The sequence below is a fragment of the Sycon ciliatum genome, chromosome 7 (genome assembly GCF_964019385.1).
Source record: "Sycon ciliatum chromosome 7, ocSycCili1.1, whole genome shotgun sequence".
In the NCBI taxonomy this organism is placed as follows: domain Eukaryota; kingdom Metazoa; phylum Porifera; class Calcarea; order Leucosolenida; family Sycettidae; genus Sycon; species Sycon ciliatum.
Genome location: NC_088649.1, coordinates 26,450,394 through 26,469,449, shown reverse-complemented (window position 1 = coordinate 26,469,449; position 19,056 = coordinate 26,450,394). Strand labels below are relative to the sequence as shown.

Here is a 19,056-nt window from a genome sequence, read left to right as displayed (position 1 = left end):
GCACTCTTGTTTATCTACTCTTGCTAGTAACTAGTAGCTACCACCATTTCTCTGGTCATTAAAGGTATGTCTTTGCCACCGTATCATTATTACTTAAAAACTCTTTTCAGGAGCTGTACTGTGGCTTTTTAAACTCTCGTGAAATTGCAAAATCTGGGTTTGCGTTAGGGCTGAAAATCCCTGAATATTCGAACCTCTGTTCTTCTGCCTTCCCAGCTCGACCATCCGCGATGTGAAGAAAATTCAAACTGGAAAACGTGATCCAATCCGCACACAACTTCCGGTCCTTCTGCGCTCGCACTGCACATGAACCATCCTGACAAACAGTCCTACAGCGCAATACCACAGGACGTGCTACGAAGTTGTTTTGCGAATTCCGTGTGTCCACACGTAACCATATCCATAGCTCAGTGGTTAGTATACCTGGCAACCATATCGCTTTTGGCCGGGCCTGTTCCAATTGCGAGGACAGTAATAGCGCCAAAGAGCGAACCACAGATACGACCATTTTTTTTACAAATTGCGTGTGAGACGAGCACGTCTGTGAACAGCATGCCCAAGAAAGGTTGCGTTCCCTGTAGGTCATGGTTGCATGGCTCGTGCAAAGTAGAGGTCAGAATAGCTTGAGCCTCAGGAATTTGAGGACTTTGAATGACCATTCTACGTTGAGTACGTGAGCCGATGAAAATTTTGGTTGGAGGATACAGAATTTTGCTCACACGCAGTAAGGCAGCTCTCAAAAAGGCGTGACGGCTATTTTTTGCTTGTACATTGCATGTAGCAGCAATAGTTTGAGAGCCAAGATCTGTAGCACATTGCATGCATTTGGTTGGTACGACCTAGAACAGGATTCACCAGAACAGTGCGTTTGGTTGGCACTGCACCTGTTCTGGGTCGGCCAGAACATGTTCTGCTTTCTCCGGCCTCGAGGCCGGAGCAAACCGAGCAGTTTCACTTTTTCACTGTGAAACCTGGCGGGAACATCGATTTTGGTCCCAAATGATCACGTGCACACACTTTGGGGTTGGACTCTTCGTACTGTACACAGTCACCATGGTGACACATACACATTTTGAAGTATGTACTAAGTTTGGCATATTTTTTTCACAAAAATGTGCTCTGTTTCTGGAGTACCGTGTAGTTGGCATGGGGCTGCGCCATGTGCACCAGCTGTTCGATCCTGTTCTAGATCGTACCAACCAAACGCACCGTGGACGTACAGAAACTAAAAATGAATTGAAAACGCACACTATGAGGGTAACTTAGTAAAGATGATTCGGAGACCTTTGGTTGGAGGAGTTACTTTTGCCCCGCCCCCACTTCCATCCAATATGTCACCGCCCCCGCTGTGCAGCATCTGATGGTTCTGTGGTATTCAGTGAAAAAACTAAAAAAAACTTGCCAGGTGTGGGTTGGTAAAGGCAGGTTGTTACATTTGTACAGACACCGACTCCACCACACTCTTTGCCGCTGTCAGCATCGACCGAACACTGACTGGTGACTCGAGACTGGTCCACGCAGCGTTGCTTGTGGCACACGAGGTCCTTGTTAGCGCCGCTGGCATCACAGCGTGTTCCGTCCTTCACGAGCGATGGGTCATCGTGGCTTCTTGGCGGGGACGCGTACAAACCATTGCACCTGATTATACCGCCATCACCGCGTACGGGAACGGTGTTTGACAGAACATCACTACTGGGTTGGTTCTTTCGAACAACTGGAAGGCAGAACAAACTACCACATAGGGCATCTCCAGCCGCACAGGCTGCATAGGTTCCTGGGGTGGAATTGGACGAATTGAAACCACAGTTACCCGTACGTTCTCCAAATACGTTCATGATTGAGAAGCAATCCTCAGGAGCTGACCCTTGATCCATATCGTTCCAGACACTCTGACACTGGCCAGTTCGTGATTGGCAAACTCCACTCCAGCAGGATGCTTGATTATTAGAGCAAGGCCAGCCATTGCGTGCGGTCAGGTCCTGTGGACATGTGGCATTCTCGCCGTCGCAGTACTCCACCACGTCACAGTTGCTGGTGGCGCCGCGGCAGACCTGATCCCGGCGTGTCACGATGCGCTTGTTCTCGCAGCATGGGTCCGTGTCCGCACACCCTACATTAAACCAACACACAACAACAACATTGGTCAGTATGCCAGACATTGGCATAACACTAAGAAATCAGTCTACGAACCTCCCAAAGAAAAACGTGTGCAGCATGCAAATTATGCCCGCAGCAGACATCGAGAAAAAAAAGATGTGAGGTACTATTTAGGGACTTTCACAGTCTTTGCGGGGCACGGCATGACAGATGGAGCAGACTTTTGGCTTGTAAATCCACGGCCAATACTGTTCTTTATGTCGAGATGCTGGACGGGCTTGAGTAGGAGCTGATTATTTCAATCCATTGGACCAGAACACATCCCATCCAACATCTACAACGGCCTGGCTACCCGTTCTATGGGGTCTGGTGATGGCGAAAACTCACATCAGGCAATGTAGTGTGCCTGTAGTTCCAACCTGTTCTAGTGACCACTGGGGAAAGCTTAATTTCTTCACTCTACTCGGCCAGTGGAGTAGAAAATTTGCATTTCCCTGACATAAATCTACTCGGCTTACATCATCGACAAACCATTCACGGCGGCTGCAGGCAAGGTCAAACCATTATATCAAGAATCCATAATCCTCCAGAGTGCGCAACTTCACTGATCAGATCTGGGACGAAATCCGTGTTGAACGTCATAGTGTGACATGAGTAGGGAAAGTGTGAACCGTGGTTGATCGCGTCGACGCAATGACGCAAGTCCGACCCAAACATGACGTAAATCACGGATTACGCCGTCCCACAACCCCATCCTAGTTGCGCACTCTGCGGGATTATGGACTCTTGATGATATTAATGAGGCAGGGACACTCCACTTCTCAAAATCCGCTGTGATCAAGTCCCGCTTATGTTTCCCGGGTGACACAAAATGGGCATTTTGCAACAAGCCAGGAGACCAGAAGTTGCTGGGGCCGATGACCGCCATTCATGCATGCAAGTTGGCTCAACTTGTCCAACCGACGACAGGCAAATCAACTACTACAATGTACCATGCTTTCCAGAGTAATCGCCGTACCTGAGTATTATCCGTGCCCAGATTATACCCATCCACCCTTTACATCGTGGTGTATTAATTTTAACCACTGGAGTGTGAGCAGCACAGACCTTTTATTTTTTGGGGGGTGTAAATTAGGAGTGTTTAAAATGCGGACTGTAATCCGAACACATGGCATTACTTTCACTGGACATAGATTTACAAAGCGAAAGAAATGTAACTGCAACATGCAGTACGCACGCCGAAGGAATGCAGCGTATTCGCTTCATTAAGTAGACACTTACGAGTCTGGCACCGGTCACCAATCCATCCTTCAGCGCAGGTGCAGGTGCCGTCTTCATTACAGCGACCCTGGTTCAGACATGTTCTGCACTCTGCAGCAGTTATTGTGTGCAGTGCATGACGTACATATTGTTTCAGTGCACAACAAAAATAGCAACAGAACAGCACAGCATGGTTAGTACATGATTCATGATCATCATCGGGTGCGACACGTCAAAGCAGTTTTTTTAAACATCCAGATTACACAACACCCCAGGTGCACTGGGGGGAGATCCACCACATTCAAACGGAATGATTATAGTAGTAGTGGGTCTGGATCTGGATCAGGGTATGAAGAAACGATCACAACCTCAGCCTTATATGCAATGAGTGAAAATATCTGTTTGCATTGACAAAAATGAATATATTGTTACCTACCGAGTTGGCAATGTTCTCCGTAGAATCTTGTCGGGCAGATGCATTTACCCTCGTTGTCACACTGGCCCTGGTTCAAGCACTTGCAGTCGTCTGTAGAGATACGATGTGTTCATGCATGCGCAACAAGAGCAGGGAATGGCAAGGAAAAGCATCACGGCATGCTATGCAATGAAAAGCATGACGGGAGCAATTGAACCACAAACAAGTTACCAGTGGTTGCGCCAGACTGTCTAAGCACCAGATTTCCCAGAGTATAAAAGCCACACATCACTAGTTCAACCCAAAAAAATTAGGGGTGAGGACTATTCTGCGTCAAATTAATTAACGGCAATAGATAGGGTAGTAAAAGTGGAGAGGCTTCCTGCATTTTCATAAACAGTTGAGAGTAGAGCCCACACGCTCTATTCCAACGTTTCGGCAAATTGCCTTCATCAGGTTCACAATGATGTGCAAGCTTCCAAACTATAGGGTAGGTAGCTGCATTTCGTGGCAAAAAAATCTGGGTGTGGAAATACGGACGTGATATCAGCACTTGGTTATGTATAGTATTTTCCAGAGTAAAATCCACATTCGAGTATAAAGGCCGATTCACAATACAACTTCTAGCAACGCGACATGCGACTTGTGACACCTGCGACGAGCTGCGACAAGCCGTGACAGCGACACACAGGTCACAATCTTTTTTTCATGTATGCGAAATCCTTATGCACTAGTGTGCAGAGGCCACTCCTCAAGATGGCGGCAAATCCGAGAGTACAAAAAATTCGTCTCTGGCTATGTGCGCGGCGGATGCGAATCTCGCACGTGCATGCAAAATCTAGCCTACTACAGATCTGGGTAGAGCAAGTGTGTTGGAACGACGACCTTTTCCGAGAGAGAATGTGGCTCTTTTTATCCTAACATTTTACTGGCCACGCTCTCCCTCCCAGCTTATTGATACGAGTATCTGCTACCGAGTAGAAGTCTCCATCTTCACAGCAGGCCAGGCAAAAGCGAAACATTGAAATACTTTGCTCACTTGTTTTTTTTGGTTCTTTGAGGTGTTGATGTGGTTGATGTGTACAACTCAAAGTGACAAGCTTGAGACCCCAGCGCCACAAAGTTTCGTTTGGCTGTTCAATGAAAGGACATATGGAACCAGGGATAAAAACTATCGTGGCTGCCGGCCAAACTCCTAGCTAGTAATGTAATAAACGGGGGGGGGGGGGGGGGTGACATTGATAATTCCAAGGAGAATGTACGCACGGCCATTCCACAACGAAGACGTAACTACGAGCTCAAAAACACTAAGATTTTCAAACAAAAGACGCAGGAAAGAAGACATGGCCGCAGCGTTCCCGTGTAGCCTTCAAAATGCCTAATTTTACTTCGATAGCGGCTGGTTCAGGGCAAAATCAGGCCCAATTCGACCGCGTCGTACCGCTCAGATTCGCCCAAAACACGAGGAAATGTACGGTAGATCCGAATGCGTACGCATTTCGCGTACGGGGACGACTGGCCAGAGTTCATGCACTGCAAACACCCGTGTAGTAGTACTATGCACGTGCACTGCATGAGCACCCAGGGTAGAAACTGTACTCCATTTGTGCATGTCGAACGTCACATGTCGCAAAAGTTGAACTTTCTTCAACTTCTGCGACAGGTGCCTTGCGACTGTACGCGACAGCTCGAGACAGACAGTTTCTAGTCGCAACTGTCGCAAGTCGCGTCGCAGAAAGTGGTGTTGTGAATCGGCCTTAATTAAGCTGCACTTGAGTATAAGCCACACGCGGATTTTGTTGGTCCTGAAATATAAACATGAGTATACCCCGTTCACCAGCGGGTTATTTCCATTGTAGTACATGTATAATCCACACAGACTTAGACAGTTTTATCCTGCAGTCTTACCCTTTTCACAGTATTCTCCATAGAAGACAGTGCGGTTGCACTTGCAACTCAGGTCCTGGGCCAGAACGCCATTAGCACAGTGCTCTGCGCAGAAAAGACAACACAAAAGGCTCCATTGCATCACTCGCTCACAGTTCGCTACACTTGAATGTTCGCAGCATCACAACACACTGAATTGAGTGGGAAGTCCGTTTAAAAAATTATATCAGGGCATGTCGGACTGTGGGTGTTGATTTGAATGGTCCATATCAGTGGAAGCTGCAGGTCCATCGCTAATCGGATATTCCTTATCCAACGTCAGCACCCAGTCAGCTCGGCAAGCGTTGGGCAAGGACACTAAAATTAATATGTGGCCACTTCTTCCACCACCGAATGTAAAGCAGTTTGTACAGTGGTCCATGCTTCATGTGCATGACGAGGTATCTTGTCATTGTCGATTTAAGCTAATTCATTTGCTGCTAAGCCAGCGCTGTAGGTGATGCCAATGTATATGATACTCTCGGTAAGGCTCTCAGCCCCATACTATCACATAATTCTACGTCTGCAGGGTGAATAGCACAGAAATGTTTTCTCCCAGAAACAAAAACACAACCTAAATCTCCTTTCATGAAGTAGTGCCAAAGTTTGAATATATTGCTGGGACAGTCAGACCTTGCTTATCCGGTCCTCTTTTATCCGGATCCTTTGCCATCCGGAAGAAAATCGTTGGTTACCGATTTACAGCATATGCAGTGCATACATACAGTAGGTGTGTTCGATTATCCGGTTCCCTCGCCTTGTTTGCAACTATTCTACACACATACGAAAGTGTACATGCCTCCGGACAAGCAAGACAAAAACAGGCTTCGAGGATAACCAGTTTAAAAACTGTCTTAGGGCATGTTCGTTTGGTAGGGTCGGGATCCCGATCCACTGGATCCACTGGATTCGCACCCTTTCGATTGGTCGAATCCGGATCCTTTGGATTTGGATCCCGTCAACCCACCTCGGGGAGTGGGGTTGACCGGATCCAACGGATCCTTTTTGCCAATCAACCTTTTTTGCCACGACAACTGCACATTTGGCGGGACCCGACCCGCGGGAATGCCTTTCCTCACGCCTTGCACAGCAAAAGTTTGGTTGTTTCATTCCTTTGTTATTTTTTGGTTTACCGTTTCAACCATTGCGTATCCTTTGCTGGCAAACAGCCCTGAGTGGCAGCGAAATTCAACATATGGAGATGCGGAACTCGTTGGATCCATGGAGCTCTTTTCCCTCGGGCCACCAACAGTCGACGGGGAAGTTTCGTTTTCTTCCATTTGTGCTTCGTTCCAATTCAACTCACTCCAATTTTGGCTGTTATTGCGGCTTCTACCACTGCGGCTCATTATGCGGCAACTAGCCCACGTTTGAAGCGGAATTCAACACATATGGACATGGAGATACGGAACCCGTGGGATCGGGAGCACTTTTCACTCGGGCCATCAACACGTGGAGGTTTCACATTAGTCCGTTTATGCTTCGTTCCGATTCAACTCACTCCAATTTTGGCTGTTGCTGCTTCTACAACTGCGGCTCATTGGGCGGAAAATAGCCGACATGTACAGCGAAATTCAACATATGGAGATACGGAACCTGTGAGAGCCCTTTTCACTTGGGCCGTCAACACGTGGAGCTTTCAATTTCTTCCATTTGTGCTTCCTTCCAATTCAACTTACTCCAATGTTTGCTGTTACTGCTTCTACAACTGCGGCTCATTGGGCGGCAAATTGCCAAGATTGGCACCGAAATTGCAAACACGGCCGGACCAGACCGGAGAGATGATCCTAGTATGGCGAGAATGACGTGAGGGACAACTTTTCCTCGCATATAAAAGGCATTCAGCACGATTAGTATTCACTATCTCCCTCATCTTTCTCGCTCCTGACAATGGCAGCTGAAAGTCTTGCGTCAAAGCCCCCTCAGCCCAGTGGCCAAGATCGTAGGCCTGGCTTTCAGTGGACAAGACGGCTGACGCCGGAACTAATTTCGGCACGGTCTGAAAATGACGGCTTTTTTCAAGACATCAACTGGAGGAAAAAGAGTGTGTGGAACCGGATTTCCCAGCGAATTGCAGTAACATTCCCGGATGAGGAACTACATCCGTCTGCAGAACAATGTGAAAACAGATGGAAAAACCTGATGAAAGCGTACAAAGCCTATGTGGATTCGCAGCAAAAAACTGGGGCTGACCGTAAACAGCCGCCTGCTTTCTATGATGAAATGAATTCTACGTTTGGTTGGAAGCCCAACATCCACCCAAAATGCTGGTTCCTGTCACTAGACCCCCAAAGCGTCCAGTTGAATTGTCGGATTCGGATGACGATCAGGATGGTGAAGCAAGAGTATCATCCGCTCCGACCACACCGCAATCTACTCCAGTCCGTCTCAATGCTCCAGCAGGTGCATCAGCAGCCGTGGCAACCCCTGCCGCTGATGATGAGGAGAAGGGCGTAAAGAAGAGGATAAAGCGGTCTGGAGGGCAGTCCAGTGACGCCCTGGAATGGCTCAAGCAGACGAAATGTGAACATCGAACCTGACAAGAGCATAAGCACAACGACCAGATGGCAATACTTGGCGACCTTACTGCAGCTGTCAATAGGCTTGCAAAGCAGTAGAGGCATACTTCGAAGTACTATTTATGTATGTATCTATTATGAGTTTGTGAAGCATACAGCATTTGTTTCTACATAACATCCAATGCTACATGCACATACATACACACACACACACACACACACACACACACACACACACACACACACACACACACACACACACACACACACACACACACACACACACACATACACACACACACACACACACACACACACACACACATACACACACACACACATACACACACACACATACACACACATACATACACACACACACACACACACATACACACACACACACACACACACACACTAACACACATACACACACACACACACACACACACACACACACATACACACACACACACACACACACACACACACACACATACACACACACACACACACACCAATGATTCGGTGATGATACTTTGCATCTACAATTTTTATGTATCCCTCTCTCAATGATGTATCATTCAAGATACTCGAGTTTGTGCTTATTTCACTGCTTATAATGAGAAAGTACTACCTACGCATTATCGAGTATCATCTTCTGGTTGCGTGTATGTGTGACGCGGTTTGCGTTAAAGCATGGGGTGGCAGGGAAGACTACCAATCACACACTACTGCCTACTTGCACGACACTATTCCTTGCCATTCTCTGCAGTCAGTAGCTGGCACCCAAAAGCTTTTCACACATGCTTTGATTTGAGAACAGTTGCATGGAAGGTAGAGTGTGGAAAGAAATGAGGACCCTACTCAAATACAGCAGAATTATGCGAAGAGAGTAGTAGAAAGTCAATAATTGTGAAAGTCTGCCTACCTCTGTTAAGCAATGAGATCCACAATTCGGTTGCGCTTGTCTGCGGCACCGGTGTTTGGTTGAAAATACTACGTTGGATTAGGTACATCACCTTCAGGTAGGTCTTGAAGAAAGTCACCGACATCGTCTTCGTGCATGATGGCCATATTGTGCAACACACAGGCGGCAATGGTGATATGGGTGGCGTTCTCAACATTCACAATATTTAGATACTTGAGTTGCCTCCATCTTCCTTTCAGCAATGCGAAAGCTCTTTCAATACACATCCGTGTTGACGAGTGCCTGAAGTTATAATTGGTCTGACTTGCTGTGCGGTGACCATCATCCCTGAAGGGAGTCATCAGCTTCGGCTGTAATGGGTACGCAGAATCTCCAACGATAAAGGCTTCTCCAGAAAAGAAACGACCAGCATCTTCAGTGACCAACTGCTTCAGGGGACTGTTTTCGAATACTCTGGCATCATACACAGAGCCAGGCCAGCCACAACACGCATCCGTAAATAGCAGGTTCCTGTCGCAGACTGCTTGTAGAATAACGGAATGAAATTTTTCCTGTTCAGGTATGTCTCAGGTGCCTCATTTGGTGCTGCAATCGGGATATGGCAACCATCAATCGCCCCCATGACGCCGTGGATGTGCTGAGCTGAATGAAATTCTGCTTGCGTCCTCTCTGCACCTTGCCCCTGGGGCCAACATATCAATAACGGAGCCATGTCCTGCAAGGCAAAACACACACGCCGTACGCTGTGCCATACTGTCGATTTGGATAGACCAAACTTGTCTGCCACCTCTCTGATGGTGCTCTTACTGCCAAGCCACCAAAGAGTAACCAAAAGTTGCTTGCGCACGGGTATAGGCTTCCGACCTCCATTGCCCTGCACAGCTATGTGGACAGACTGGGATAGCTTTGTGCATACAATTTCTACTGTTGCACGGTGCAAACGGAAGTGTCCACGAAAATCTGAATCAGACTGCAGAGGCATAACAACTTCGACGTAGACCCTCTGCCGCAGAACTGATACACGTCGAGGTGTTCGAAATCCAAGGACTCCATTGAGGCCAGGTTGGTGGGACAGTACACAAATCTCATCAAACAAATCAGACGGTATCTCCTCACTTTGCAGGATTCTGGCAACTACCACAGCTACAATGCCAACTACGACACAGATTTTCCGTCGGCAAATCTCATTATCTCCTTTGTCCATGATGCTTGCTACCGAAAAATGGAACTGCACAAGACCTCACGAGGCAGGAGAACAACAGCTAACTTCACAAGCTACACGTGGAATGGAATGGAAGTGGAACAGTGGCTTTTTATGGACTTGAAATGGTCCTATTATGGAGGCGGCAACATGATCGCAGAACCCTGCTAGCTCACGCGTTTAGATTTGAACTTCAAAATTTATTACAAAAATTGACCGGTACCTTGACAACCTTGGCAACTTTCAATCGCCATTTTTGTACGTCATCATTACGACGACCAACTGTGCTAGCCATCATTCGATTGGAGCTGGGAGGATCCGAGTGATCCAAGATCGGGATCGGGAACCGGATCCCATCAATCAAACATGCCCTTGTTGATAAAATATTTTTAGGATATTAATACTGCATTTGAATAATTAGAACAACAACTCTGCAAAAGACTCAGCTCGGAAGCCGAACTTCCAGGATGATTACGCTTACGAACTGCACCCACAAGCTCATCAGTCAGCCAGGGGCATGGGCGGCGTGCGCGTTTACGCTGGGGTACCAATGGTGCATACTGGTCTAGTGTGGACATGATAGAAGAAGTGAAAGAATGAACCATATCATGGATATTGCTGTGGGCATCAAAGTCTTGCTGCTGTTTCCTCTGGAGGTCGATACTGAAACTGTCCCAGTTTACTCGATGGAGACGTCTGGTGGTTTTTACTGACGATGACACGTGGTGGTGTGTGTGAATGCTCAACCGGGCCAGCACAGCAAAGTGATCACTTATGTCTAAGTGTATTGCTGCACAGGTAACATCCAAAGGGGAGGATGAGAGGAACAAATCTAGCATTGTGGATGATGTTGCCGTGACTCGAGTTGGAGATGTAACATAATTGCAGAGATTGAAGTGGGAAAGTATGTTGTACAAAGGGGATGGAGAAGTTGGATTGCTAAAATCAACATTGAAGTCGCCACAGTGGACTGCTGACATCCCTGAACAGCTTGCTCAACGTTCTGATCCAGTGTGGTCCAGTAGGCAGCAGAACTATTTGGCGGCCGATAACAGCAGCCGAGGAGCGTTCCATGTCGACCAGGGGCTAGAATCTCCAGCCACAGCATCTCTAGCTCGCACTGTAAATCGGCCCGTTGCCGAAAAGCCAGTGACTCGTGACAATACACAGCAACTCCGCCACCTCGCTGATCAGGTCTTTCTCTTCTGTATAGCTCGAAGTGCGGGATGGACAACTCCTGATCGGACACATCCGGGGTCAACCATGTCTTGGCTATCACGAGAACGTGAATGCCTCGTGTTGAGATGAACGTTTGAACTTCTGCTACCTTCCGCCGAACACTACACACATTCAGAAATCCCACACTGAGTGACTGGGTCGAGGAGGTAGGTGGTGCTGTGGGTGTTACATCATAGTTATATTTCGGCACAGCAGACATTGGCATAGCAGATGTTGGCATATGATATACTGGCACAATTACTGTTGTCCCAATCTGCATTGCCACAATGCATGTTTGTATAAGTCATGATGGCACAGATATGGTTGGACGAAACCTGTTGACACTCAAGGCATTTTCATAACGACAGATTGCATGCCTTCTCACCGGCCGGTAGTACCCAAGAAATCGCTCTGCAACAGTGATTTTGGTTGGGAATCTTCCTGAAACATTTGTTGGTATGAGGTCTTTCATTTATAAGGCAAATTAAAGGGGCAAATGAAGCAATGTTTTATTCCTCTGTGTCCGCAACCAACATGATATGCTATTTCGTTATGTTGGTTGCAGACACAGATGAATAAAATATTGCTTCCACAGGGACAGCCATTGATAAAACCACTCTAAAATATAATCATCACTTACTGACACAGAGAATTTTGGCGTGGCGATTAATTGTGGAATTTTGAAATGGATTACTGCGATTTCTAAACGTTACAGTTATGTAATGGGAGTTGCCATTCACTCGGATTGGTTTGACGTGGTAAGGTGCGTGCCGAAGAGCCAATCTATCTAGCCAGCGCTCTCTTAATACATGGCCATGTGCTTGCAGCCAGTCATAGGTTATGAGGTGAAGTCCGTACTCCTGACATGCCTCCTCTGCAAACTGCTCAGTCACGTTGGGTTTCAGTGATGGCGTGGCTGCGGCGTATACCGAGTCGTTGTAATGGAGCCACTTGGCTGCAGGACAAGGGTACATACAGTAGTGGGCAGATAATAGGTACATTAGTAATGAAATATACTCGAATAACGGCTGCCCTGGGCTCTATAGTCGTACTCAATGAAACTTTGTCTGATGGCAGTGTCAGAGCAATGAACTAAAAAAAGAAGGTAATCGATAACCGCTTTGCAGTGATCGTTTCAGCCCTACCCTGAGTATTTGCCGGGCACACACACACACACACACACACACACACACACACACACACACACACACACACACACACACACACACACACACACACACACACACACACACACACACACACACACACACACACACACACACACACACACACACACACACACACACACACACACACACACACACACACACACACACACACACACACACACACACACACACACACACACACACACACACACACACACACACACACACACACACACACACACACACACACACACACACACACACACACACACACACACACACACACACACACACACACACACACACACACACACACACACACACACACACACACACACACACACACACACACACACACACACACACACACACACACACACACACACACACACACACACACACACACACACACACACACACACACACACACACACACACACACACACACACACACACACACACACACACACACACACACACACACACACACACACACACACACACACACACACACACACACACACACACACACACACACACACACACACACACACACACACACACACACACACACACACACACACACACACACACACACACACACACACACACACACACACACACACACACACACACACACACACACACACACACACACACACACACACACACACACACACACACACACACACACACACACACACACACACACACACACACACACACACACACACACACACACACACACACACACACACACACACACACACACACACACACACACACACACACACACACACACACACACACAAGGAGAACGATGTCAAAAACCGGGGCGAGAGGTTAAAGTGAAAAAAATGTTCTATGCATACAAAGAAGGAAGGTTGCCGCTACTCAAACATCTCGATGAGCAGCATGCTGGCTATACCTAAAGCTGCATGTGGCTGGGCAGACCTCAGTGACCAGCAGTACGCCACTGTTGCAAACCACCCCAGTGGTTCTACCCAGTACAGTTGCTCTTGGTGAGACCCGGCCCAGCGTGCAGATTTAGTGCCTTCAACTTGCGCGGCCATTGACGCCGTGGAATTGGGACAAATGTGGCCGCGTACGCATGTACAATACAATGATGTAATCAGAACTGATCCAGGGCAGCCAGCTTTGCACTTTGGGTCTATTTTCACCGAGCGCAACTGCACTTAAAGCAGTCCCGGAGAAAGAAGTTTTAACCAAGCTATGAATAAAACGTACGATGCCGACATAATAATGTGATGAACAAATTAACTTTGTATCTTTATAGTTGTAGTCTCTTGGGGCGTGTTTGATTGGTCAGATCCAGAACAGGGGCGTTTTGAACAGGGGCGTTTGATTGGTCTGCACTGGTCTGCTCTAGGTTTGGAGTGTTCAGAACATGTTCTGACCACTCCGACCCCAGAGGCTGGAGCAGCCAGAGCTTGTTGCAAAGCCCAATGAGAACCTGACATGACTACCCAATGAGTTTCGTTTTTTTGTTTTCATTTGAATAGATTTTGGCATGCCAGTGATTACGAAAGGGCGTGGTGATGTACATGGAGGTCTAAGTGTGATTTTGCACATTACACGGCGGTCCCCACATCCATGATTTATTTTTTGGCTGTCTTCGAAGCTTCTTCTCCGGTTGTAGTTGCCTTTCAAGTTTGTTTTGCCTTCGCATGTTGAGCAATGTAAACATCTTTGAAGTCTGTGTAAATTTTGAAGTTCGCAGCATGGTGAGCTATCGTGAGTTCTACAATATTTCAGGCAAAAATATTCGCCGTTCTGTTTGATTGGTAACTGGTGTTCTGACTGCTCCAGTGACTCTAATCTGAATCCGGATTCACCAATCAAACATGCCCTTAGTTTATTTCCTTCTTATCCTGTAGTGTTTTGAGAAGAAGGGAACGAAAACTTTCAATACGTATTTCACATGTCCGGACTGGCTGATGGTATGTTCCAGCGTAGATGCATACGACAACATGATATTTTTCTAACGAACAAATGGAACAAAATATGCAAAGAATAATTCATGAACGTCCCAGTTGTCACCGTTATGCCGGGTTATGACACAAGCATAGACATGAACTGTTTCTTAGCAGATGGGGTGAATTGGTAACTCGCGTCTGGGTCCGACTCCGGCTAGATGGGTAGGTTTTCCCATTGGAGTGGGAAACCTAAATGAAGGTTGTAATCACTCTTGGCATCGCCTCTCTGTGTCAGTCCTCTAGCCCTGTCAATAGACATGGTTAGCATTTTACCATTCACATTCACTTCGACCGTACGTCGGCCTGTACCATTTTGTGTGTGATTTCAAGACAATGGTTAGCATTTCGGTTTCTGACACAACGATCGACTTGTGACGTACCCTAGTTGGAATCCTACCGTTTCGTTCTTCCGCTAAACAGAGCTTTTTTATCGTCGAAACGGTACCAAACCAATGGTATTTTGGGTGTTGGGTACGAGTACGGTTGGATTTAGAGCGAACGGTTAAATGCTAACCATGTCTACACACACAACAAACGGGTACAGGCCGACCGTCGCAAATCGCGTGAATGGTAAAATGCTAACCATGCATAGTATTACTTTCTACCCCATGGTTGCTGGCTACTGAGCATCTCTCTCACGGGTTCATTTGATCACAATCCAACAGCCTACCTTCGCAGATGACATCATGATGGCTTGTTCCATCACTATCATACAATTCTTTAGTCAAACTGTTCTTGCCCTGCTGGTATATGAGATGTTGGTCATCCTTCACGAACGATGTCCATATTGAAGTAGGGTTGCTGTAAGAGCTCGTCACCATCTTGTTGAGCAATGCTCCCATGCAGTCGCGCACGCCAAGCGTCTGATTGGTGAAGGAATCATGGTCTACCACGTTGTATCCTCTTCTTGTGCACATCTGGCGAGCATGCGTCAAGTTCGTTTTCTTCTGGCAGCTGTCACCGTCGAGGTGTGGATGACACGGCAAGCTGGCGAGAGCCATCCAGGTGTACGTTGCGTTATCTGTACCCAGGCACTTTGTCTTGAAAGCTGAACATAACACAGTACACATGCAAGGCACAGTCAGGTGAAGTAGAAAGCACACATAAACAAGATGTACACTTCCTGAGCAGCGGTACCATAGTTCAATTGAAAATTATATACCTATGCAAATACCACTCGCCCATTTAGCTCCATTTCCTCCAGCAAACTGACTTGCCAGTACACTTTCTCTCCAGGTATCGTTTGACCCACAGTTCAGGACGAAACATTACATTTTGCCCTCTCATTTCACCTTGAAAGACTTTCATCATCTTGGCCTTGTTCGAAGGCTCAGACCTTAGCATATCCATTCTAATAGCTCTCAGCTATAAACTGCGTTCAATTTTAGCTACCTGGTAAAGTAGAGTCACTCTACCGATAGAGGAAGAAGGTAGAGGTAAGAGGACGAACGCTATTCTACCGGATTTATTAGTTTTCACGATATGTACGTGAAATGTTTCTATTCTGTATGGAGGTGTACAAATCCTTGATCTTGCCGGAAATCCCGTAGCTCTACCAACTTCTACCGGTTTCCAGCAACTTTTTCCTGGTAGAGCCGGTAGAGGAAAGTAGAATCCACACTTTTGACTTGAAGTTTTGACTAGAAGAAACGAACGCCTCTACCTAAAGAAATAGTTTCTACCCAAACTTGTAGATCAATAAACGAACGCCCCGTTAATGTTTACAGGTATTCCCACATTTCACAGAAATATGCACAGCAAACGTAGCTCTACCAACTTCTACCGGCTTCAACCAACTTTTTTTCTTGTAGAGCCGGCAGAGGAAAATAAAACCCACCCTTTTGAGTAAAAGAACCGAACGCCTCTACCGAAAGAAATAGTTTCTACCCAAACCTGTAGATAAAAAACCAACGTCTCTTTAATGTGTACAGGTATTCCCACATTTCACAGAAATATGCCAGCACACTGGAATTCACTTCATACAGCATAATACTCACTATGCTGACACTTGTCTCCATGGAAACCGTTCCGGCAGTTGCAACTGCCATCGTCAGTGCACTGACCGTCATTCAAGCAATTACATGCTGCAGCAGTGATTGGGAATATTCACGCATTTTCCAAAAAAGCACAAAGAGAGGAACAAAAAAGCGGGTTCTTGACATGTCCTTGAACATGATAACATGGAGACGTTAAATTAACTCTTGACAACAAAATAGCTCAACTCATGAGAGTGACCAACTCCCCATATATATATGCATTATTTATTCCACATGAATAGAATAAAGAGGTAGAATTGGTTGGAGGAACTGGCATGACGACATAGAAGTTTTTTTCTTCTTCTCGACTCCGAATACAACATTCCAGCATGCATGAACCCATGGATCATACATTATTTGACACGCAGGCATATTACAGTAGCTTTCTTTAGCCCTTACCTTCTGTGCAGTTGGGTCCATCTAGTCCCTGTTGACATTCGCACACTTTGCTCTTTTTGACCCAGGGTTCCTCGCACACAACTGCATCCATCACATAGCACACACCGAAGAGGAAGAACACGAGAGAGTGAATCAGCCGGAAACGGAGTCAGGCAGACTAAAGACAATTATAAAGTAAAAGAGGCTGGACCAGAGAAACTTGGATAAATCTGGGTTTCGATCATAATGGCCTGGCTGGGCCAGGGAAACTTGGATAAATCTGGGTTTCGATCATAATGGCCTTCTTCCAAAAGATAGAATTGCTACTGAAAGGTAAGCACTCTTAAAGCAGGAATGACAAGCAGCAGTTTACAAATCAGTGCTATCAGTAGAAATTACCATCACTGCTCTGCGGCACACTCAGACAATTGAAACTTTGCTAACAAACAAAATGACGACAGAAGCACAACGTGACATGACCAACTTAAGACAGAGGGTGGTAATAGGTTTTTCATTTGACAAAACCAGACCAAACCAGAGCACTTGCAGACGACAGTTCTCCGGCCACACTCCAAAATAGCAATTTGTGCTACTCCTGAACTGTGAACTGTTCGTGCTTTTTTGTTGTGTAATTTAGGAGTGAAACGAATTCTGAATATTCTGGAATTGTTCCTTTGGATAACAATTCGAAGCATTCGGTTCAGATCGGAATACATTGTGTTTTGGTTTTGGACATTTTGCATGTGCAAGTAAGGCTGCGTTTACACGACAAAGCTGGGGGTGAAAACGCAACAAAATCCTTTCGGATGCATGGTTCATTTACACGGTACGAAGAGCAAAACGTAAAAGTTGTAGACCAAAATGGAAGAAAACCAAAACGCTGGCCAAGGTGGAAGAATTTGAAAACGAAATTGTTCTGCAGGATAAATTTGAGTGTGTAAACAGTCGAAACGGTATGCTGGCCTCATTTTCCGTCACGTTTGTTTCGTTTTCGGCCGTTTACACGGATCCGGCAATCCAAAAAATTGTTTTTACAATTTTCGTCATGTGACGAGTGTTGTTTTGTGGCCTATTCCTGGAGTGTGATTGGTGCTTCCACGACAACACTTGGCACATGACGAACGTTTGCGGATCCTTTGCTCCCGTGTAGAAGCGCGAAAACGATACAAACGGAGACCACCTCGGATCAGCTTTGATCATGTAAACACACGAAAACGAAAGAAGAAATGCGGGACCGAAAATGGAAAACTGGCCGTGCATTTTCATGTAAACACAGCCTAATATTGCAGTCATTGACTAGGTCCGTGTGAGGTTATAGCTTACAACATTAGAGAGGTTCCATACAACATAATTAGTCGATGAATGGAGAGTCCCACTGCATGAGGACCTGTGTTCCGCCTTATGGAGTTTTCGAATCACGTTACTGCCCTTGGCAGCTTGGAACACGGCAGTGTATGACCGGGTCGACCTGGCTAGAGAGTCCTAAATATGTACCACTAACGTAAAGTTGCTCAGCTTTACGTAGTGTCGAACCTCTCTATTGGGGTGCTGTAATTTCACAAATTTTCTGTGTACTTTTATTTTCGGTACTTTCGGTGCGTCTGTTTCATACGTAAAATTTCAAGACACCAAACAAACACTAACACACATAATCCAATAGGGAACTGCTGCTCTGTACCGAAACTTTCTGTCCACCTAACCTAGCCTGTTGCCCTCATACCGAAAATATTGAGCACCGAAAATTTCTGAAATTTTGAGTAACCTCAAGTACATGGCAGTAGAATGCGGTGGTTGGCATGCTGGGAAAGGGGACTATGGCTCACAAGGCTGAACCAGACAGAACTGTCTACATATTCTTTAGTGATGTGAGAACAAACAAACTATAGAATATCCGGTATCCAATTTGAAG

General features: G+C 46.3%; 1 protein-coding gene across 1 annotated transcript in view; it reads right to left on the bottom strand.

The window, feature by feature from the left end:
• The window catches only part of LOC135821756 (uncharacterized), a 147,161-nt gene that overhangs the window by 1,542 nt on the left and 126,563 nt on the right, over positions 1–19,056 (bottom strand). The window contains exons 25-32 of the mRNA XM_065334754.1: positions 17,169–17,249; positions 16,731–16,817; positions 15,404–15,781; positions 12,208–12,522; positions 5,681–5,764; positions 3,794–3,883; positions 3,379–3,468; positions 1,403–2,110 (exon numbers count right to left, since the gene is read on the bottom strand). Of these exons, the coding sequence (XP_065190826.1) occupies positions 1,403–2,110; positions 3,379–3,468; positions 3,794–3,883; positions 5,681–5,764; positions 12,208–12,522; positions 15,404–15,781; positions 16,731–16,817; positions 17,169–17,249 (1,833 nt within the window). The remainder of the gene's footprint in view (positions 1–1,402; positions 2,111–3,378; positions 3,469–3,793; positions 3,884–5,680; positions 5,765–12,207; positions 12,523–15,403; positions 15,782–16,730; positions 16,818–17,168; positions 17,250–19,056) is intronic.